The sequence below is a fragment of the Rhinolophus hipposideros genome (assembly GCF_964194185.1).
Source record: "Rhinolophus hipposideros genome assembly, chromosome: 16".
Taxonomy (NCBI): Eukaryota; Metazoa; Chordata; class Mammalia; order Chiroptera; family Rhinolophidae; genus Rhinolophus; species Rhinolophus hipposideros.
The window spans coordinates 40,629,252-40,650,062 of NC_138062.1; the positions used below are offsets into that span (position 1 = coordinate 40,629,252).

Sequence of the window (20,811 nt, forward strand, 5' to 3'; positions counted from 1 at the left end):
AGAAACTAAAGTCTTCCCACCTTGGCACCCCCATAGCAACACTTCCATACCTTTCTTATGGACCTCCTCAAAGATGTTCCAATTACCTACACACACATCTGTCTCCTATTCATTTTACAGTATTAACAGCTCAGGTTGCTAGGTCCCTACTCAGGCCAACCATTTTCCATATATTACTCCATTCAATCCTCACAATAACTCCAGGAGGTCACTATTTTGATGCCCACTTTTCAAATGAAAAAGCAGGTCTAAAAGAAATAGGTGATTTGCTCAAAACCACCACCTGGTATAATAAAAAATCTCTCTATAACATGGCAAACTCAGCCTAATATTTTGCACACTAAATTCTCCAGTGACGTGTAAGGAAACCTTAAGAATGAGTGTGAAGCACAACACTGGACTGGTTTTCCCACAGAAAGCACATCTTCTTCTCTAACTAAATGGCCAAGACAAAAGGAAAGACAAAGAACTACCTGGTGATAGTGTCAAATAGTAAAGGGTCCTAAAAGCAGTCCCGAGTCCTGTTGGGCCTGAGAAGTTTGTAGAACGTCTCTGCATTGCTTTTCCTGGTCCCACATTTGGATTACTTCAATGCACGGCGTAACTCCTGAATCCTGCACAATAATTTTCAGAGTCCATACTTAATTAGGATGTGACCAAAAAATACCACAGACCAGTTAAGGGTGACGTCAAGAAAAACATTACGGAGATGTACTTTTGCTAGTGTCCTATTGATAAGCTAAGATAGCTACAGTGCCACGATTGGGGGGCTTATTGTTACTGGATGAGCTCATGGTCAGGAGGTAAAGCTGATCCTTCCCAGAAATCCTGTTTTTGCTGATTCTGTCACTGACGTTGGAGGAGAGTTAGTGAGCAGAGCTGTAGATGATCGTTTTTTGCAGTGGACTTTTCTCTAGCCATCTCACTACCAGCTTTGGCATAATCATGTGTCCTCTAAGAACTGTAGTTCATTTACAGAAATAAATAAAAAGACCCAGCCATGTAATGGACAGGTGTGGACTCCATTGCTTTTAGTGAGCATGACTATAACTCTGAACATGCATCAGGTTTTAAAAGTCAGATGATGGATTTCCAGCCTTCAAAAAGCTTTAGGCCAGAGACCCCAGACAGTACACTCCAGCTAAAATGCTAATGAAGATCATACAAATATAAAAGTGCCCAATAAATCTATAAACCTAAAACCAACAGACACGTAAGGCCAGAATCTTGTAAGAATCTTAGGTCTACTATTGCCAGCTAATATTGTTATATTAATCGTGCCTTTTCATGTTCTGCATTTCTGGTGCTTGGACATCTGGGGCCTTGAAGACCCTGGAGAGGCTGCCGCTCCCAGGGCTGGCCAATTCCTAGATTCCTAAACTCTCCTAGGAATGCACATCTCATATGCAAAACAATCAATGCAAAGCCCATACCCCCATCTACCTCTTTGTGGAAACTTTTAAACTCAGGGTCACTGTCTCCCTACCCTAATCACCCCAGGGTTAGGTTCCAGACAACTAGGGACAGGCCCTATGCCCCAGAGCCCACTAAAATTCTCCAACTAGCCAGTCCTAAACCTGTTGACCCTCCCTTGCCTGTACCTTCCCAGAAACTACAATAATAGCTCTTGCCCGCGTCTACCCCTCCGTCCCACGGCCTCCTGACTAGCTCCATGTTTCCCTATGTGGCCCTGCACACATGCTACATCTCCTGTTTCTGGGGATCTGTGAGTATAAAAAGTCCTTCTTTCATGACAGACCGGTCGATGTCTGCGTGTCTTGCCTTAGCTGCTTAAAACCAATCCCAGTGATTTGAAACAGTTGCTCATACAGGCCTGTGAGGGTCCTATCTTTTTATTGAACAGAGATAACAACCCCTGGAAAGAGACTGTGCAAGAAGGGGCAGATAAGAAGTGAGAGAGACGCCACGTCAACCAATATTGGTGTAGCAGCTGATGCCAGGCTTCCTGGGGCAAAGTGTTCACAAATCTAGGTCAAAATGAGAAACATATGACAATACATTCGATTTTTCATAAAGTTCAATTTATGCATAGTTTTTAAATTCTAGAGCTATTTTCTCTTGAACAGTTTTGGTGCTAAAATAGTCTTCATTTTATGAGATCATATTACATAATAGTTTTTTTTTTCAGTGTCCCTATTTTGGCAACAGAAAAATTTGGCAACCATGAAGTTGTTCCCCAAATTTATTTTTGAAATTTAACTGGAGTATGCAAGCCAAAGTCTGCCACCTCAGCACCAGAAAATGGAAAATGGACAAAGAGCTGGTACCTGAATCAATCCTCAAACTGTAACCATAATAAAGAAGGCTCAACTGTACATGTGGTCAGAGAGTGGGGTCAAAGACAGTCACACATTCCTCTGCCAAAGACATGGATTCTGATGGGATCTGACCTGAGTGGGTAAACACAGAGGAAAAAACACCAAGCTTATGAAAAACTATTACAGAACAAGGGATAGGAGATATCCTTGGAGGGAGAGAGTTCAGGAAACTATTTGGCATCTTCAGTGGAAGATAGGAAGACATCTCTAAAACAAAAATAGATATAAAACCCTATAGCATATAATCCTACAACATCAAACCCTGATTTTAACAGCATAGCGAGAAACAGAAACTAGTTGCCAAGACCTGGCCTGGCACTCACAGCGAGGCCTTCCCGTTGAAAGTAAATTTCACAGAGCATCCACATTAGACAAGACCACTCAGGGACCATGATGGACCAATACAAAAATGAGACCCCTCCATAATCACATCTACTAAAATATGAACATTGTCCAAATCACCAAATACTAAACGTCCCTCTCTCCTCACTAATGAGTGCCTGCTGCTTCAATACCAATCACAGCTTTGGCTTCAGTCTAATCTACCCCTCTCTAGATAAGGTTTCTTGAGATCCCCAATCATAGAATTGTCCCCACTTTATGACAGAACCCAGTCCAGAGGGAATCCTCGCTTCCTTGGCCCCCCCCCTCCAAAGTCACCCCACCAAAGCTCAGGCCTTTAATACCTTTCCCGACAGAGATGCCTGATGGTTCCCCATTGTATGTGCTCTCCCTCAATTTAACAAGTAATAAACCCAACTCGTGCCACTACAATTGTGGTCCTGGTGGTCATTGGATGAAGGACGTTGACGGCATGCACAAGTAGGAATTGAATGATTATTTAACAAGATTGAAGTAGCTCTCTCAAACGATAATGAAAGCAGAGAGACCTTTTCATTAAAATCAGAAATCAGGGCCGGCCCGGTAGCGCAGGCGGTTAGAGCTCCATGCTCCTAACTCTGAAGGCTGCCGGTTCGATTCCCACATGGGCCAGTGGGCTCTCAAAAAAAAAAAAAAAAAAAAAAAAAAAATCAGAAATCAAACAGCCCTAATAGTACCACTACTACCCAACATGTTTCTAGAAGGGCTAGGCAATGTAATCATGCAAAGAAGAGAAATAATAAATAAAGGCATTGGGAAAAAAAGACATTAAAGTAATACTAGATAATAAAACTGTTCCAAGAAAATCAATTGAAAACTGTTAGAACCAAGAGTAAGTTCAGCAAGGCAATCTATTACCAATTAATATATAACTGAAGAGTCACCAAAATGTAAACTTCAAAATATAATGGGGAAATTTCCCATTCACAAAAAACACATGGGAATAAATGTAACAAAAAATTTCAGAAGAGTAGAACCAAATAACTGAAAAAAAGGCAAGACATACTATACACTTAAGTAAAAAGGCTTACTATCTTAAATATTTCTTATAATTCAATATATAAATTCAGTAGAGATCTGGTAAAAATTATATCAAGGTTCTGTAATTTAAAATATCTTTCATGGAAAATGCAAGGGAATGACAAAAAATAAACAAAAGTAAAGATATTTTTTAAATTACAGTAACTAAAATGGTATTGAACCACTACAAAATTAGTAAGGCAGATCAGTGAAACAGAGAAGGAAGCCAAAAAATGCCCAGACATATATTTAAAAATTGAGTATATAAAAACTAAGTAAAATAACATTAATTATTAAATAAATACTATTAGGACAACTGGCTAACTATTTGAAAATTTGTTATACCTTATTTCAAGTTATAGATAAAAATTAATTTCCAGATTTAAATACAAATAAACACAAAATACAAAAAGGTTTTAGAAGAAAAATATAATTAAATATTAATATTGAAAGCCAAAAAACACAGAAAAGATGAATTAACTAAATAAAATTTAAATTTGGATGCCAAAAAATGAAGGCTATAAGAAAATTAGATGCAAACTAGGAAAAAATGTGTTAATAAGTGACATTAAAATGGATACATTTTAACATATAATTTTGACAAATCAATGTTTAAAATATGAATACATCAAGAGGAAAATGGGCAAAAAGCAGGAAATCATTGTAAATTTGGGAAATACTGTAAGAACTATAATACCCAGTGATGTCAGGAATGCTAAAAAGCAGTATTTCTCATTCATTTTTGATGGGAGAGTAAAGACTAGAAAAAAAATGCTATTAATGGTTATTTCTAGATAAGATTATCAGTGATTTCTTTCTTTCTTAAAAAATTTGCTTAGCAGTATAATCTACAATAAACATGGTACTCTGTCATATTACCTCTGAAAACTGGAAAATAAAAATTGAATTGAATTATTTTCTCTAACTAATTTTTCCTAAATTCAGCTTGTTAAGTCATAGCCCTCCTCAACACCATCCTGCCACTCCCAAATCACCGATTTGGTAAAAAAATTTTCAAGGTCATTTAAACACACACACACATACACACACAAACACAAACACACACACACAAAGGGTGCCAAAAAATGTATACACATTTTAAGAAAGGAAAACTGTATTAAAATTGTAATACTCAATATATACTGATAACAAAAGATAAATACAAGTCACGTTTGACTTCTGCAATTATAAGAGGTGCTCAAAGTAGTTACCATCAGTGTCCAGACACTTCTGATTACGGGGAACTACTGCTTGAGCAACATTGACCATAGTGTCCACTTGTATACGTTTTTTGGTACCCCTGATATATTCATTATATTATATTATATTATATTATATTATATTATATTATATTATATTATATTGTATTACATTACATTATATATGTATAGTACCACATATATGTATACTACCACATATATATCACATATATATATGTACACACACACACACACACACACACAAGAATTTTCTTTGTATGGTTGGATCATGACATAGAAAGACCAAACTTAAGCAGTACACAAAACACTCAAGAATACTAACCTATTGCAAATGTTCTTCTTAATAAATTTCAAGGTTCCCATAAAACAATAGGATTTAGTTACATGAATATCATTCTAGGAAATGAGGCCCTAGAACTTCTTTACTAGATTTCAGTTGATCCAGCAGTTCTGAGAACACCCAGGGATCATATAACAACACAAGCATAAGCAACAAAAGAAAATATAAATTGAACTTCGTCAACATTAAAAACTTTTGTGAATCAGAGGGCACTATCAAGAAAGAGAATCCCCAGAAGAGGGGAAGATATTTGCAAATCATGTATCTGATAAGGTGCTGGTATCTGGGATATATAAAGAACTCCTACAACTCAACAAGAAAAAGACAACTCAATTTTTTAAAATTGGCAAAGAACTTGAATAGACATTTATCCAAGGAAGATACACAAACAGCCAAGAACATGAAAGAGGCTCAACATCATTAGTCATTAGGGAAATGCAAATCCAAACCACAATGAGACACCACTTCACACCCACTAGGATAGTTATAGTTTTTAAAAAGGGGAAAAGAACCAGTGAGGTGGAGAATGTGCAGAAATTGGAACCCTTGTACATTGTTGGCAGGAATGCAAAAAGGTGGTAAAATGGGAGAAAACAGTTTGGCAGTTCCTCAAAAGGCTAAACAGAAATACCATGTGTCCCCAAAAATAAGACCTAGCTGGACCATCAGCTCTAATGCATCTTTTGGAGCAAAAATTAATATAAGACCCAGTGTTATGTTGTGTTGTGTTGTGTTATATTATATTATACCAGGTCTTATATTATAGTAAAATAAGACCAGGTCTTACATTAATCTTTGCTCTGAAAGACACATTGGAGCTAATGGTCCAGCTAAGTCTTATTTTGGGGGAAACATGGTACCACGTGATCTAGCAATTTCCAGAACTGAAAACATATGTTTAAACAAAAACTTTTAAAAGAATGCTAACAGCAGTATTATCCATGATAGCCAAAAAGTGGAGCCAACCCAAGTGAATAGATAAATAAATGCACTGTATACAAACAATGGCATATTGCTCAGTGATAAAAAGGAATGAAGGACTGACACATGCTACAATATGGATGAACCTTGAAAACATCACAATAAATGAAAGAAGCCAGACACAAAAGGCCACATATTCTATGATTCCATTTACGCAAAGTGTCCAGAAAAAGCAAATCCATGGAGACAGAAAGTAGATTCATGGCTGCCATAGGTATGGGTAAGGAGCTAATAAGACATGATTGCTTAATGAATATGAGATTTCTTTTTGAAGTGATAAAAAAAAGTCCTGGAAATAGACAATAGTGATGGTTGCACAACATTATAAATGCTCTAAAGTCACTGAATTGTAGACCACAATGGTTACAGTGAGAATTTTATGTTATGTAAATTTTACCCTAACTGAAAAAAAAAAAAAAAAAAAGAACAAAACCAGAGACATCACAGGTTTCCTTCAGAACCTTTAGTGGAAACTGGAGACAGAGCCTTACAGATCAAGGCCCAGCTTGATGAGAGCCCCCTGTTAGATGATCGCGCAGGCAACACAGCTAGCGAACAACAGGGCCAGACGAAAAACCAGGCTTCCCATCTCCCAGCCCAGAGTTCTTTCTGTCAGAGAGCTAGCGAGCTGCCTCAGAATCAGAGCCCAGTCAAGCTGTCTACACATGTCTCAAGAGCAAACCCCAGCCACCTTCAAGACCAAGTGCTTCCCCTTCAAGACACTCTTTGTGTGCAGCTCTGGACCTATGCTACCAATCAACTGAATTCAAGTGTCCATCAGCCCACTGCCAATGCTCCTATTGGTGGCTTGGTCATTATTTGCTTGTCATTTATGATTTACATTAAGTGGAAAAATCACCTTGTCATCACATTGCTCTAATCTTTGAAAAGCATGTCATTCATACTCTCAGAGTTGGCCTCTGTCTCAGCGATATTTGAAGACATCTCTTATGTTTAAAAAAACTGATGGACAGACTACCCGCAGTTTAGGGCACGTTCATAAAGCAAATCAACAGTCCCTTTTATAAATGGCTTCAAAGAATTCATTGAAAACAAACAAACAAACAAAAAACCACATAGGTACAGCACCTTTTTGCAACAGTTAATTCTTTGGAGACGATATAAGAATAATTAATAGAGAAAGCAATTCAGTACATCACGGTGATTAAGAGTCTCTTTAGTCACATAGACCTGGGCTCCAATCCTGCCTCTGGCTTTTCATCAGCAAGTTGCTTTGCTAGTTACTTTCACCTTCAGATATTTCTATTGCAAAATAAGGATAACAGTAGTTCCTACTTAACAGAGTTGTCTTAGCATTAATAAGATGGCACAAATAAAGCATGTAGCTCAGGGCCTACCCCATAGAACATATGAAGTTTAACGGGATATGAAATATTTTGGCCACAAAACTAAATTGTACTTTTACATTCACTATCTCTGGCAGTGGAACAGAGCCACAGAATGCTGTGTTGCAAAAAATATGGGACTGAATCAAGAAACATTGGTTCAAATCCTAGTTCATGTACTTACTAAATAGCAAGACCTTGGGATCAGTCAGTAAATATCACCAGGACTCTGTCTTTATTTACACAAAGGGAATGATGCCTATATCAGAAAGTGCTGAGACAGCTTTAAAATAATATATTCTGAACACTCTAAAATAGACATACATTCTTGAGTTATATAATGCTACATAAATAACAAGGTTTTAGTGCTATAAGACTGCGGTGGGACCGGGCGGTGACAGGCCTCTGTCCCAATCTTGGGACTGTCACCTGAGTTCCATAGGATGAAGTGCTTTCCTGGTCATCACTTTCTCCACCTTTAGAATGAGGTCTCTTTCAAGCTCTGACATTCAGTGGTAGTACACATTGGACTCCATGATCAATTCTGACTCTCTCTTCTTTCTCAAGGAAGTAGAGAGGGACACTGGGATCAAAGAACCCATCGGAATACCTGGCTTGTCTTTATCGCAGGTAGGAAACCAACCAGCCCTATCTGGATTTCCACGGCCCACAAGTTCATGAACTACGCAACACTGGAGAGGTCATAGCCAGATGTTGTCACTGGAGGTTCAATGACAGCAATTCTTCTCTCCACCCTTAAGCTACAAGGGAGAAAGATTGTAGAAGCTGTTTAGCTGGAGGGAGTTTTCTTCTACTCAGCGTTGGGTCCCAGGTGGATGGGGAAGATCTATCTCATCCCAAATGTAACACTTCTTACTTCCTCCCACAATTAATTCATTGCAGGTCTATTAATTGAGCAACAACTGTTCAATGTCAATGACTCATTAAAATGTACTAACTATGGGAATATTATTCAACCTTAAAAAAGGAAGAAATCCTGTTGTATTGCCACGTGGATGAAACTTAAGGACATTATGCTAAGTGAAATAAACCAGTCACAAAAAGACAAACACTATGATTCCATTTATATGAGGTACCTAGAGTAGTCAGATTCACAGAGACAAAGTAAAATGGTGGTTGCCAGGGGCTGGGGGAAAGAGGATTTGGGGAGTTATTGTATAATGGGCACAGAGTTTCAGTTTTGCAAAACGGAAAAGTTCTAGAGATGGGTTGCAAAACAATATGAGTATATTTCACACTACTGAACTCTACACTTAAAAATAGTTAAAATGTTAAATTTTATGTTATGTGTATTTTACCACAATTAGATGTTTTTTTATTTAACTAATTATATGATTAGTTAAAAAATCATCTGGGAAATCAAGAACAACCAACAATTATGGATTATTACCATTTCCTTCTCCTACCCAAGCCCCTCTCTCCCTTTGAACCCAGATGGGTCTTAGGTATATTGGGATCCTGAACCATAAATGTTCATATTTGTGTCTCCTCTTTCGAACCAATGTGGCCTCCAAAGTATCAAATTAATGCCCTTGTTCTAGGCTCCCAGCCAAATCTCTACCACACATCCTGCTAACTAGGCATTCATTTTGTTGAACAGGCTAATCTATTATCAAACACGTATCTCTTGGGACAACTTGTGTATCAGTCATTCACAGAAGCGATGGATGCCTTGAATCATTGGGAGTTTTCTCTAGCTAAGATTAACACAAGGAAGGGATTTTGAATGAGAGAAGGGAGGGCAAAAGGGAAGACAGTGATTTCAGAACTCCTTGCTTTTAGAGGAAGAAAGCTCTAGAAGAAGCATCACCATCACAAAGGGGCAAGGATAGCATTAAACATTAAGAGGGCAGCAGAGCCCCTGGGCACCCAGGGCTGAGAGATCATCAACATGGGGAGAAGGGATGGAGACATAGAATGGAAAGGCATATCAGAAAGCGTTTTACAGACTTGGTGATTTTGTCAAGTTCAACAGCACTCTCATGTAGTTCCCTGACTGGCACATGCCCCCAGAGAAATGAAGAATCAGTCCCCTGCCACCCCAGTCTATGCAGACTGTTTGCTGCTGGGAAAAGGTCCTGGGAGCCCCATTGGAAGGGATGCTCATGATCCAGTTTCCCTGGTGGAACAGCTGGTTCTGGCTAACTTGTGTCTGAGGTAGAATGGAGGGAATTCTTAGGTGGAAGGGAGGAGGCTGAGGGACCCCTAGGCACTAGGAGGAAAAAATACAGCCAACAGTAGTGTCCTTCTGCTCTCTATTGCAAGAGGCTCAGAGTCCCTAACAGATGGTCACCAATTTAACCTCTCTGCAGCCCAAGATGGACTTCCCCCAACGAGACAAAGGGAAAAGAGTAATGAGATAGAAACTTTCCTCATTTGCACTCATGGCATTGGCTCTTCCTTTCACCAAAACCTAACATCCCAGCCCAAGCCACACCGAGTGCTTTCTGGTGCTGACTTGTTGACATTTGCATGCTGGGATACATGTAACTCAACTTCCCCTAGTCTCCCATAAGCCATGTGGCATCCGGGCTAAGGAGGCGTGTTCCCTCCCTTCCCACTGCCTTACTAGAGGAACAGCAGAACTCCTAGTGTGGCAGGTGGGCAAAGCCTGTCTGCATGCATTAATAACATCTATAAACACAGATTTAGGGGAGGAGGAAAGATGTGAGATTCACTCACTCTAGTGTATCCCCCCCCACCTCTATGTGCCAGGGCTTCAGATAAAAACGTACTGAGATATTGGCAGTCACCCTACTCATTAGCTGAAAACTACCACGTTTCCCCGAAACTAAGACCTAGCTGGATCATCAGCTCTAATGCATCTTTTGAAGCAAAAATTAACATAAGACCAGTTCTTATTTTACTATAAGACCGGGTCTTATCTAACATAATATAATATAAGACCGGGTCTTATATTGATTTTTGCTCCAAAAGATGCATTAGAGCTGACTGCCCAGCTAGGTCTTATTTTTGGGGTTGTAATGGCTACTTGATTCAGTCAAAATGGTGGGCCCAACTATACTTTTGGAAATCACCATTGTTACACACACACACACACACACACACACACATCTTTTGTGTCTTAATAGTCATGAAATATTCAAACAGTGTTAAGTACTGATCCTGGTAAATACTCTTAGTCAAGACTGAAACAAATCCCAAAGGAACAGTCCTTACATGATAAGGCAAGATTGAAAATGAAAATTCAGGGAAGGCGGCAGAAAGACCAAGCCAGAATCACCCTCAGCTACTAATAACCAGGCAACTGAAGCAACTTTGGGTTTCCAGAGGCTAAAACTGCCTAGGGTTTGGTTTCCTCTTCAAATCTTTCTCTCCATGTGCTCAAGGTTTATCATTCCTATTAAATTTAGAAAGTGTTCAAACAAGTAACTCTGATGATCTAATATTTGAACTTCTAAATGCATAGAAAAAGAAATGTGTTATTCAACCCAGTGAAACTTTGTCTTTCAAATCTGAGTTTTAATTCACTGCCATCGTTATCAAGGAGACCACTGTCAACCTGCACCCCTTGAGCGGCCATTTTTAAAAATGATCTCTTCCTTATCTCTAGGCATTTTTCTGCTCCCTTTAGGACATTAGAATTATCAGCACAACTTGTTTAAGATGAGGACACTCACATGTGTGAGTGGCACTAGAGGTTCTGCTGTTCATGCTATAATGATCATGGTTTGGCCCTCACCCAGTGTATTCATGTAGGAAAGCATTTCACACTCAGCTTTCGTTTTTAGTTACATTACTAGAAACTTTTACTTCTGTTGTCTGATCACTTGGTACAAAGTAAGTTTTCTGGATTAAGTTCTTCTGGCTGACTGACAGTGAAATATGGATATCCAGTAACCCCCGCCCCCATATGAATAAATCAGAGCACAGGGCTGGGAGAGAAGGAATCAAGTAATTAGTTGCCCCCTTTTGAAAATGATAGCAGATGGTTTATCTTTCCTAGAATTGGTCCAACAAAAGTGAAAAGCTGCAAAATTCTATGCCACATCAGGAAAGAGTAACATGTTTGTGCCATTAAGCACCAACTCTTCATTGTTCTCTGATGTGTTCATTATAAGCACACTGTCTGAAGTCCAGCCAAATGAATGCTTGTGGAATCATTCAGTGAATATGCATAGGCCACTCCCAACTACTCTGAAAGCTCTGTAAGAAGAAATCACCTTGAACTTTTTATATATAGCTAACTTTCCCCCTGCCCCACAAGGCAAGGCACACAAAATAAATAATCAATCATTGACTGATTTCTCATTTTCACCAATGGGCCTGGGAAAGAAACAGCAAACAAATGTTGAAACACTTCACACTGTAATTTATCAGTTGAGGAATTAAGGCTCTGGGGAGGCTGGGGGGAATGCACAAGTATGAAGGTCACCCTGATAAAGAAAAAAAAACTGGTGTGAGAAGACGACTGCCCTTAAAATGCACGCTGTTCTTATTCGCCGGAGATGACGAACATTTTCTAAAATCAAGGTTTACCAAATTGGTCCTCTTTGTTTCCCCATTAACACAGTATGGAGGGTGCCAATCCATCTTAGACACTGGATCCAAAATGTGAAGGATTTCCCCCCCTTTTCTTTTCACTCTTTGAACATAATCCACTTGGCCCCTATCCCCAAAGCGCCTCCCACATAGGGCGGGTTGGGGGGAGCGCGCTGGGAAGCCCTTGCTGAAATACTTAGCGGAACTTTGTTCTCCACATGGGCTATTTAGGAGCGTCTGGGTTTCTTCCGGGGACTCCACCGCCTGCCTGGTTCTTCTCACGCGGCACACTGGAGTCAGGGTGATGAGATTCTCCAGGGCGGTCCGGGCGGCGCTGACCATGGTCCTGGCCTCCAGCTCAGGACGCGAGCGCGGATGGCAAGGAAGGAGATGCTGTAGGAGCGCGCGCAGGGCGCGGCGGGGAGCAGCCGTCGAAGCCCCCGCCCCTTCTGACCCCCAGGGAGCCCGCCGGCTTCGTGCGAAACCTCCACTGCACGCCCAGAGCTGCATCCAAAAAAGGGTGGGGCACCCAGCCACAGCTGCAATCGGAAGCCTCCCGGGAGGATTTAAGAAGAATGGAACCGCGGCCCATCCCCATCCCCCACCTTGCGACCCCCCCCCCCCAAGCCGGGGATCGGCCGAACCTTTACCATCGCCACCCATCAGGCCCAGGAAAGCGCGGGCAGCCTTTGTGGGCGCACGGCTGCCACAGCCAAGCCCGCGCCTCTCCATGCCTTTCGCGGAGAAGGGGCGGGTTGGGTGGGGTGCGTGTACATATGCGGGGAGGGGCAGGACGGCGGGCACGCTGGGATGCTCGGTTCTCCACCGAGCTGTAAGGGGGGCGACGGAGGGGCGACCTCTGCGCCGGGTCCTCCGTCTCAAACACCCCCACCACCCAATACCAACCTGGTCGTAGATGTTCTGCAGGGCTTCCTTGCCCGAGGCCCGCCGGATCTCCACCTTCCGGCCGGATTCAACAGATGGCTCCCCACCCGCGCGCCGGCCCTGCCGGGAGTACGGTGGCTGCGGGTCGGGACCCAAGTGGGCGACGTCCCGCTGCTGAGCCACCACCTGCCCCGAGCCCCGGCCCACCGACAGTGAGTCGAAGTCGATGGTCTTGTTCTCCGAGGACCCTTCTACCGGGCAAAACATGCCACAGAATTTCTGCCGGGGCTTGGGGCTGCCTGAACCCAGGTTTTTAAAGAAGGCAGGGACCTCTTCGTCCTCTGCCGCCTTCCCAGATTGCTTCCTCTCGGCCATGGCGCGGGGGCTCGGGGAGGGTCCTCTGCGTCCGCCCGTCGGTCTGCGATCCCTAAGTCTGCCTCTCTGTGCACAACCCTCTGCAGCGGCTGCCGCTCTCTGCCTACCGCAAGGTGCACAGAAAGGAAGGAGGGCTGGTGAGAGGACGACCCTCCCTCCCGGTCCCTCCCCCTGACCCCTCTCTTTCCCCTCCCTGCCCACGCCCCCCGCCACCACGCGAGCTCCCGCAAAGTTGGGTCTGGGAGGGCGGCCTCTGCGGCAGCGGGAGTGACAGGCTGCCGGTTCCCGGTTCCCGGCAGCTGCGGGCGGAGGGAGGTGCGGGCGGGGCGCGGCGGGGGCGGGGCGGGGCGCTGCGAGCTCCCGACCCGAGCCGAGCGCCTGGGAGGTGGGGAGGGTTGCGCCGCCCAGAGTCCCGCGCTCCGGAAGTGAAGCTGCCAGACCACCAGCTAATGGATGCGGAGCGGAGGGCCCGCTAACAGGCTCCAGGGTGAGTATGGGATAGGCACGCTGGGCGAAGACCCGAGGCCGCAGCCAGCCCCTGGCCCCCGCGCCCTTCTCTCCTACCCACGCGACCCAGGCGCCTCTCGCCCACCGCATTGCGGAGGTAAACCGGGCGCTAGGGCCCTTTATGGGGAGGGCTCCCTCCTCTTACCTCGGCCATGAGCTGATGGATGAGGAAAGGGAGACAAATTGGATGGCGACAAGACATGGGGGGAGAAGGGAAGAGGCCGCAGTGAGGATGGGGAGGGAATGGCGCAGGCCGTACGGAGAGGTGGGGGCCTTGTCCCGATACGCGGGACACCAAAGCTTCAGTCTACCTACGGGCTTTGGAGGGCTGTTGGGGGCAGAGTGAAACGAGAAGGTTCTCACTCAGTGCATCCACAGTTGTGGAGGGCGCACAGCACGGCAGGGAGAAATGCAGAGGCGGAGCAAATGGTGGTGGATGTGGGGTATAAAGAGACATAGCTCTGCGTGCTTGAGAGTGTAGCCAAGAATACAGTGCAAATTCCGGCCCAGCACAACTAATACATAGAGAGGGTGCCTGAGGGCGCCACGTACCGTAATTGCGCCACTGCGCCAACAAGGGCCCAGGAGAATGTTCTGATTTGGTATCTTCTGCCCCCACCCTCAAAAGGGAGGGAAAGGCACAGATTACAACCCACTCCCCGAATCTCCAGCCCTTACCTGTCTGCCTCCCCTGTACCCCCGCCCCTGTTGCGCACTGCGCCAGAGCCGCGTGCGGGGGGATGGGGTAGGGGCATATGTGCCCGCGCGAGTCCAGTGTGAGGTAAGAGATGGGGCTGTGATTGAACGCTTTGAATTGTATGAGGCCAAGCAGGGAAGCGGTGTGTGGATATGTGGTTGTGTATGTGCGGATAGACCAGGCACAGCTACCTGGTTGATGGATATCCAGACAGCATTTTGATATGTGCCAACAACACCGTCACTGGGCGCGCTTCATTGCTCACTCCCATCCCCACGTACTTTTCTTGTATCAATCTTTGCCTCTGGTCGATTACAGCCCCGCCCCTTTTACTACAGTGGCAATATCCTGCAAAGATGATGCCCATCCTTTAGTGGTTCGAGAGGGAAGTCTGGGCATGCTCAGTAACGACGGTGGGTTTGGGCTAAAAGAGGCTGCTTGCCGCGCCGGAAAGTGTGACCAAGGATTCTGTCCCATTGTCAGCTCTTGCCGTTATTAGGATTAGATGTGGATACTCTCCCTCAACCCAAATGTGAGGGATAGTTTGGTCGGGAATGGAGTTAAATTTGGAGGACCACCAGTCACAGTTTGAGGAAGAGCCTACCATGATAGGTGGGAAGGTTTCTCCTGATGAGAAGGGGAGAAGGAAGAAGGAGAGCTATAGACGGTAGGGGGCTGAGAGACCCACAGGTGGACATTCAGACTCAGCACCAGATGTGCTTCTAATTTGAATAAAGTGCTTCCATACGAATTACATCATTTCCTACTCACAGCAGCCTGTGAGATGAGTGCTTTTCCATCACTACTTTCCAGGGTAGGAAACAGATTTAGAGAGATTGAGACGCTTTGCCTAAGGTTACTAATTAAATGGTCCAACAATTCCAGTGGGGGTCTTCCACCTGAAAGTATGGTCCCTTTTCCAACTTATCCTTATGTTAGAAAACACAAGATTTTTTACATTTTTTCCATATCTAAATATTTCCTTCCGTGGACGTACTGTGTATCAAAATCGGTGGTTCAATTGCCATCTTTTTATTTGACAGTTACCTTGCAGGTAGGGACTGCATTTGGAGGAAGAAGCCATGGCGGTTATTCCATAGACCTTGGAAATGTTTCTTCCTGCACATTTGATGCCTTTTTACATCTCATGTTTCCTCTAAATACTACAGTGTGGGAGGAAGGTCACCCCCGCATTGAAAGGAAAAGGGAGGCATGGAGAAGTCACTGGGCTCAGATCCCTGGGGCTGCTGGGCCAGGGCATTATCCACCATTTTGCCCTTCTGGACCTCGGGCACACTCCATGCCGTCAGCACCTTCCAGAAGGACTGAGGAAATGTGCCTGTAGCAGGAACAGCTGCCACTATGGCCACAGGTTGGCACCTGTGGCATATGGACCTCACTCGGCTTCATGGAGATTTTCAGGCCTAAGGAAGAATGATCATGGCCTTAACACGCACTCTACAACAGAACTGGGAGACGTTAGGCACTCTTCCCTTTTTACATTACATTACCCAATCTCCACTGGCTCTCTATAGATATGCTCTCTCTTTTCCTTTTTCCTCAAATGATCCATTCAAGTTCAAATGCGACAACAATAATGTCTTGTCAGTAACTTAACATTCATAGCAAAAGAAACACCTACTTGTGCATTTGCCAAGCCTGACCAGACATAACAAAAGAGCATGATTCATAATCCAAGTTTAACTTATTTGGCCCTGAGATTTTCAAAAATTATTCAATGTATATTAAATTCTTATACCTATATTATTATATCATATTAAAGTATATTATATAAGTTATATTGTTATATTGATACTAATTGGTTTTACATGTTCGAGTGATTTCTAATTGGAGTTTTTTCATCAAAGAACTGAAGCAACTATATTGTTTCGTAGCTTGAATTGTGACGGATAGTCATATTTTTTAATGTCTTCATTAAAAAATGTCTTCACTGACAGTCTTCATCATTGGATATTATCAAAATATGAAAATACACCATTATTATTTATGTGCAACAGGGCAGCTTGGCTTGGCCAGAGCTAAGAAGGATGCAGAAACGCCATTGTATGGAGTTGGGTGACATCTTCCTGTAGCAGAAGCTGAATAACTAAGATCATCGTCTCTCATGGAACATTGGAACACATAAACAGGTATCTAGCCACATCTCCTCATATCATTCTTCCCGTGGGAAGGATCTTGAATCCTGGCCATAAGTGGGCTCAGACATTAATTGGTGTGTCTGATGAGTATATTGTGGGGAAGCCAGATGGCAGGAGGGTCCCCAAGAGGGAAAAAAAATCACTAGGAGCAAAGAAGAGATCTGACAGAGTGGGACAGCACAAATACCATGTGAGGCAGAACCTTCGTCTATCTTCACTTCCATCCGTAACTAGAATGTGGATGCTTCCTGGGAAGGAGAGGGCTGTGTGTAACTGACCATTGTTTCACTAGGAGTCCAAGCCACTCTGCTGCGAGACTTCTCTCCAGGAGTTCTGGGTGCCAGGGCAGAGTTGTTTCCCCACTGACGAGAGAGAGGTGAGGCGGCAGAAACCCGGAGAGTGTGAAAGCAGTTCTCGCCTTTCTCCGCTGGTCAGAGAGGGTCAACACCGCCACGTGGCTGCTGGCATCCAGGAGAGAAACAGCACCCACGCGACTGCAGAGCCACAGACAGTGGCGCTGTCATAACTGAGACACTAACCACGCACCTTGGGTCTGTTCTAGAGACAGTTGGAAGTGCTGAGTGCTTGCCACTGGACAAGTAAGGGTTTTACTGGTCCGTCCAGAAGACTTTGAGACTGATGTTGGAGTGACCTGACCTGGACCCATTCACTGGTGGGTTCAAGATTCAAGAGCCCATTTAAAGGATACTTTAAATCCTAAGGCAGTGCTTACCTACACCACAAACTAATTGGTATCCATAGAGTTAGAGGAAATAAATACTCGTGAAGATGGCACTGGCGCTGTTGGAGGACTGGTGCCGCATAATGAGTGTGGATGACCAGAAATCATTGATGGTCATGGGCATACCGGTGGAATGTGATGAGACTGAGATTCAGGAGGTTCTCCAGGAGACTTTAAAGTCTCTGGGCAGGTATAGACTGCTTGGCAAAATATTCAGGAAGCAAGAGAATGCAAATGCTGTCTTGTTAGAGCTCATAGAGGACATTGATGTCTCAATGATCCCCAGTGAGGTTCAGGGGAAGGGGGGCATCTGGAAAGTGGTCTTTAAAACCCCTAACCAGGACACTGAATTTCTTGAAAGACTGAATCTCTTTCTCGAAAAAGAGGGGCAGACAGTCTCAGGTATGTTCCGAGCACTTGGACATGAGGGTGTATCTCCAGCCGCAGTGCCCTGCGTATCACCGGAGTTACTGGCCCATTTGTTGGGACAGGCAATAGCACATGCCCCTCAGCCCCTGCTCCCCATGAGATACCGGAAGCTGAGAGTGTTCTCGGGGAGCGCTGTGCCCGCCCCAGAGGAAGAGCCCTTTGAAATCTGGTTGGAACAGGCTACAGAGATAGTCAAAGAGTGGCCGGTAGCAGAGGCAGAAAAGAAAAGGTGGTTGATGGAAAGCCTGCGTGGCCCTGCCCTGGACCTCATGCACATAGTGCAGGCAGACAATCCTTCCATAAGCGTGGAAGAGTGTCTGGAGGCATTTAAGCAAGTGTTTGGAAGCCTGGAGAGCCGCAGGACCTCACAGGTGAAATACCTGAAGACCTATCAGGAGGAAGGAGAGAAAGTCTCAGCCTATGTGTTGCGGTTAGAGACCCTGCTCCGGAGGGCCGTGGAGAAACGGGCCATCCCCAGGAATATCGCAGATCAGGTCCGCTTAGAGCAGGTCATGGCTGGGGCGAGCCTCAGTGAGATCCTGTGGTGTAGGCTTAGGGAGCTGAAAGATCAGGGACCGCCCCCGAGCTTCCTTGAGTTAATGAAGGTGATACGAGAAGAGGAGGAGGAAGAGGCCTCTTTTGAAAATGAGAATATTGAAGAGCCGGATGAAGGGGATAGCTATGGCCCCTGGGAAAACGAGGCAGATGACTAAAAGCCAACTCAGGGCGGGACCTACAGCCTGTGGGCCTGGGGATATTCACTTTACCAGGCTAAGACCTTTCCCGTGTTATTTCCTTGAATGAATGCAATTGAAATCAAGGCATTCGAGCCAGCTCGTGATCCTCCTTTCTAAGAAAAAAACTACTGAGAGTTTCTGGGACCCTGCATAGATCACCAATAAACAGAAGATTAAATTCCAAATAGGACATAGTAAGGCTAAAGGAAACTTCCGGTTTCCTTTAAACATCCCCAGATAGACCAAAATGTACCCATACGGTAGAAGAAAGAGTTGACGTGAGAAAGAATCTTTCGTTCATCTATCTGAAAAGATCTAAGTTTTTTGACTTGTCAGGTGTTTTCCTTTTACAAAGTGGCAAATTCTGTGTCCCGAGCGGGGTGAGGCACTGTTGGAGGAGGGTACAGGCATATACATATGTGGCCGTGCTCTCAGGAAGTGACAGTGTCGTTGAGGACACAGCCTCTAGACGTAAAAGCTAAATAACCTTATGTGTAAATACAAGGCCAGTGGAAGCCAGCAGAAGTGTGACTGTTAAATGAACACAACCATCTCCACCTTCGGGTTACTTTCTCTCCTTCCTCCCACTTCTCTGCTAGGTGTCAGAGAGACAGTTCTAGGCACTGCCTTATGCCCTGCTTTCAAGAGGTTCCCAGTGAGAGAGACATCCTCAAGAAAGGGCAGGCGTGACTGGAGGGCATGCTGGAGAGTTAGGATTTAGTGAACAGGCCGGTCTAGGTAGAGAAGATTTTTAGTGATGACAGAGGGCAAAGAGAAGAGGAGGGCCTACTATGTGCCTGGTGTTGTGCACATGTCTCATTTAATGTGTACAGCAACCCCAAAGTGGTATAATTTTGCTCTTTTTGAAAGAAACTGAAGCTCCAGTGGGTTAAGGGGTCTTCTCAATATTAACTTGCTAACAAGTGGCAAACCCAAGACAGGAGTCCATAACTCTCTGACTCTTGCTAATCTGCCCTACATCATGATCGTGTTTTCCAAGTTGTGCAGAGATTTTTCAGCAGTTCCATCTTTAAAAGGTATTTTAAGCCCTAAAGTCTAATAGGTAACAGGTAGACACAAGTGGGTTGGTACCCAAATTTTAACACCCAGACATTCACCAGCGGGCTCACTTTTATTTCCAGATTTACTCATTTTGTACAGACTTTGGAAAAAAGGTTCCCTTGCAATGTCTGGGCACATATCTGAACTTATCTTAATGTTCATAGATTAGGGGAGCTAAACACCTCATGAGTGTTTAAATCAGGCCCATGCGTGTCCTGTGATGTAAAATGTACTGGCAGAGCATAAATGAGCACCATTCCGTGAAATGCTAGTTGATGTATCACACCCTGGTAGCTTGTGTACACAACAAACAAGTTGCCTAACTTCTCCAAACATCACTTTCCTCATCAAAAAATGGGAAGATAATAGACTAGAGCTGTTTTGTAAGGATCAAATGACATAATGCCTTGTAATGACCTACCATGGTGTCTGGAAGATAGAAAGCCCTCACTACATTGAGACTTATTATTATTTTCATTATCTTATTGTCTGCTCAATGCATGCTCTCTTTATTGTTCTAACAGTTGTGCAGTAACTATGTATGCAGTCTGTCGGTCAAGTTGTGATAACATTGCAGTAGAAACAGTTTTAGCTCTTATGGTAAGTCTGAATGCTTGTTGTCTATTATTTTGTGATAAGTATTCCAGCAATTGTTGACTATTCTTAGTGATTCAACTTTGAAACAATAAATTGTTCTTTCTGATGGTGGATAGTTTTAACTGAAGAATATCCTGAGGTTGTAAGAAAAGCATTTTTTAAAAAGGTATCATTTGTGATCATTTATCTAAGTTATATGTTTCAATACTGTTCAACCAAAGTGATACAGTTATCATCCAATACACCCTGATTTTGTATGTTTTTGTATTTATGAAAATGGCCTCAGTTTTCTCTTTTATTGACAGCTTATGAAGTAAAATGTTATCAATGTGAAGTTAAAAAATAAATACATGCTAATAAAATTCTGAGTATTTTTCTGTTCCATGCATTGTGGTTTTGTATAAACTATTGCTTGAAGAAGGAGTTTTATTACTAAAAGAAAAATTTGCATAGGTAACGTTAGGAAATCA

At 43.7% G+C, this 20,811-nt stretch overlaps 2 protein-coding genes across 4 annotated transcripts in view; one reads left to right on the forward strand and one right to left on the reverse strand.

Moving 5' to 3' along the window:
- DPYSL2 (dihydropyrimidinase like 2) overlaps positions 1-13,556 on the reverse strand; it is a 105,039-nt gene extending 91,483 nt beyond the window's left edge. Inside the window, exons 1-2 of one of the 2 annotated variants that reach the window (XM_081077845.1) lie at positions 13,244-13,508; positions 13,058-13,156 (exon numbers count right to left, since the gene is read on the reverse strand). In XM_081077845.1, the coding sequence (XP_080933971.1) occupies positions 13,058-13,156; positions 13,244-13,411 (267 nt within the window). In that variant the 5' untranslated portion in view covers positions 13,412-13,508. Of the gene's footprint in view, positions 1-13,057 lie in introns of both variants that reach the window. The other variant, XM_081077846.1, reaches the window with a different exon arrangement.
- A 205-nt stretch (positions 13,557-13,761) lies between these two features.
- PNMA2 (PNMA family member 2) lies at positions 13,762-20,725 on the forward strand. 2 transcript variants are annotated; one of them, XM_081077852.1, is made up of 3 exons: positions 13,762-13,898; positions 16,634-16,765; positions 17,067-20,725. In XM_081077852.1, exon 3 carries the CDS (start codon positions 17,564-17,566, stop codon positions 18,656-18,658), a length of 1,095 nt encoding a protein of 364 aa, XP_080933978.1. In that variant the 5' UTR covers positions 13,762-13,898; positions 16,634-16,765; positions 17,067-17,563; the 3' UTR covers positions 18,659-20,725. The 2 variants fall into 2 exon arrangements, with proteins under 2 accessions (XP_080933978.1, XP_080933979.1); XM_081077853.1 differs by having other exon boundaries at positions 13,882-14,015.
- The last annotated feature ends 86 nt before the right edge of the window (positions 20,726-20,811 follow it).

Excerpts from the sequence above, each read along its gene's own strand:
- PNMA2 (XM_081077852.1), top strand. The coding sequence starts at position 17,564 with ATGGCACTGGCGCTGTTGGAGGACTGGTGCCGCATAATGAGTGTGGAT.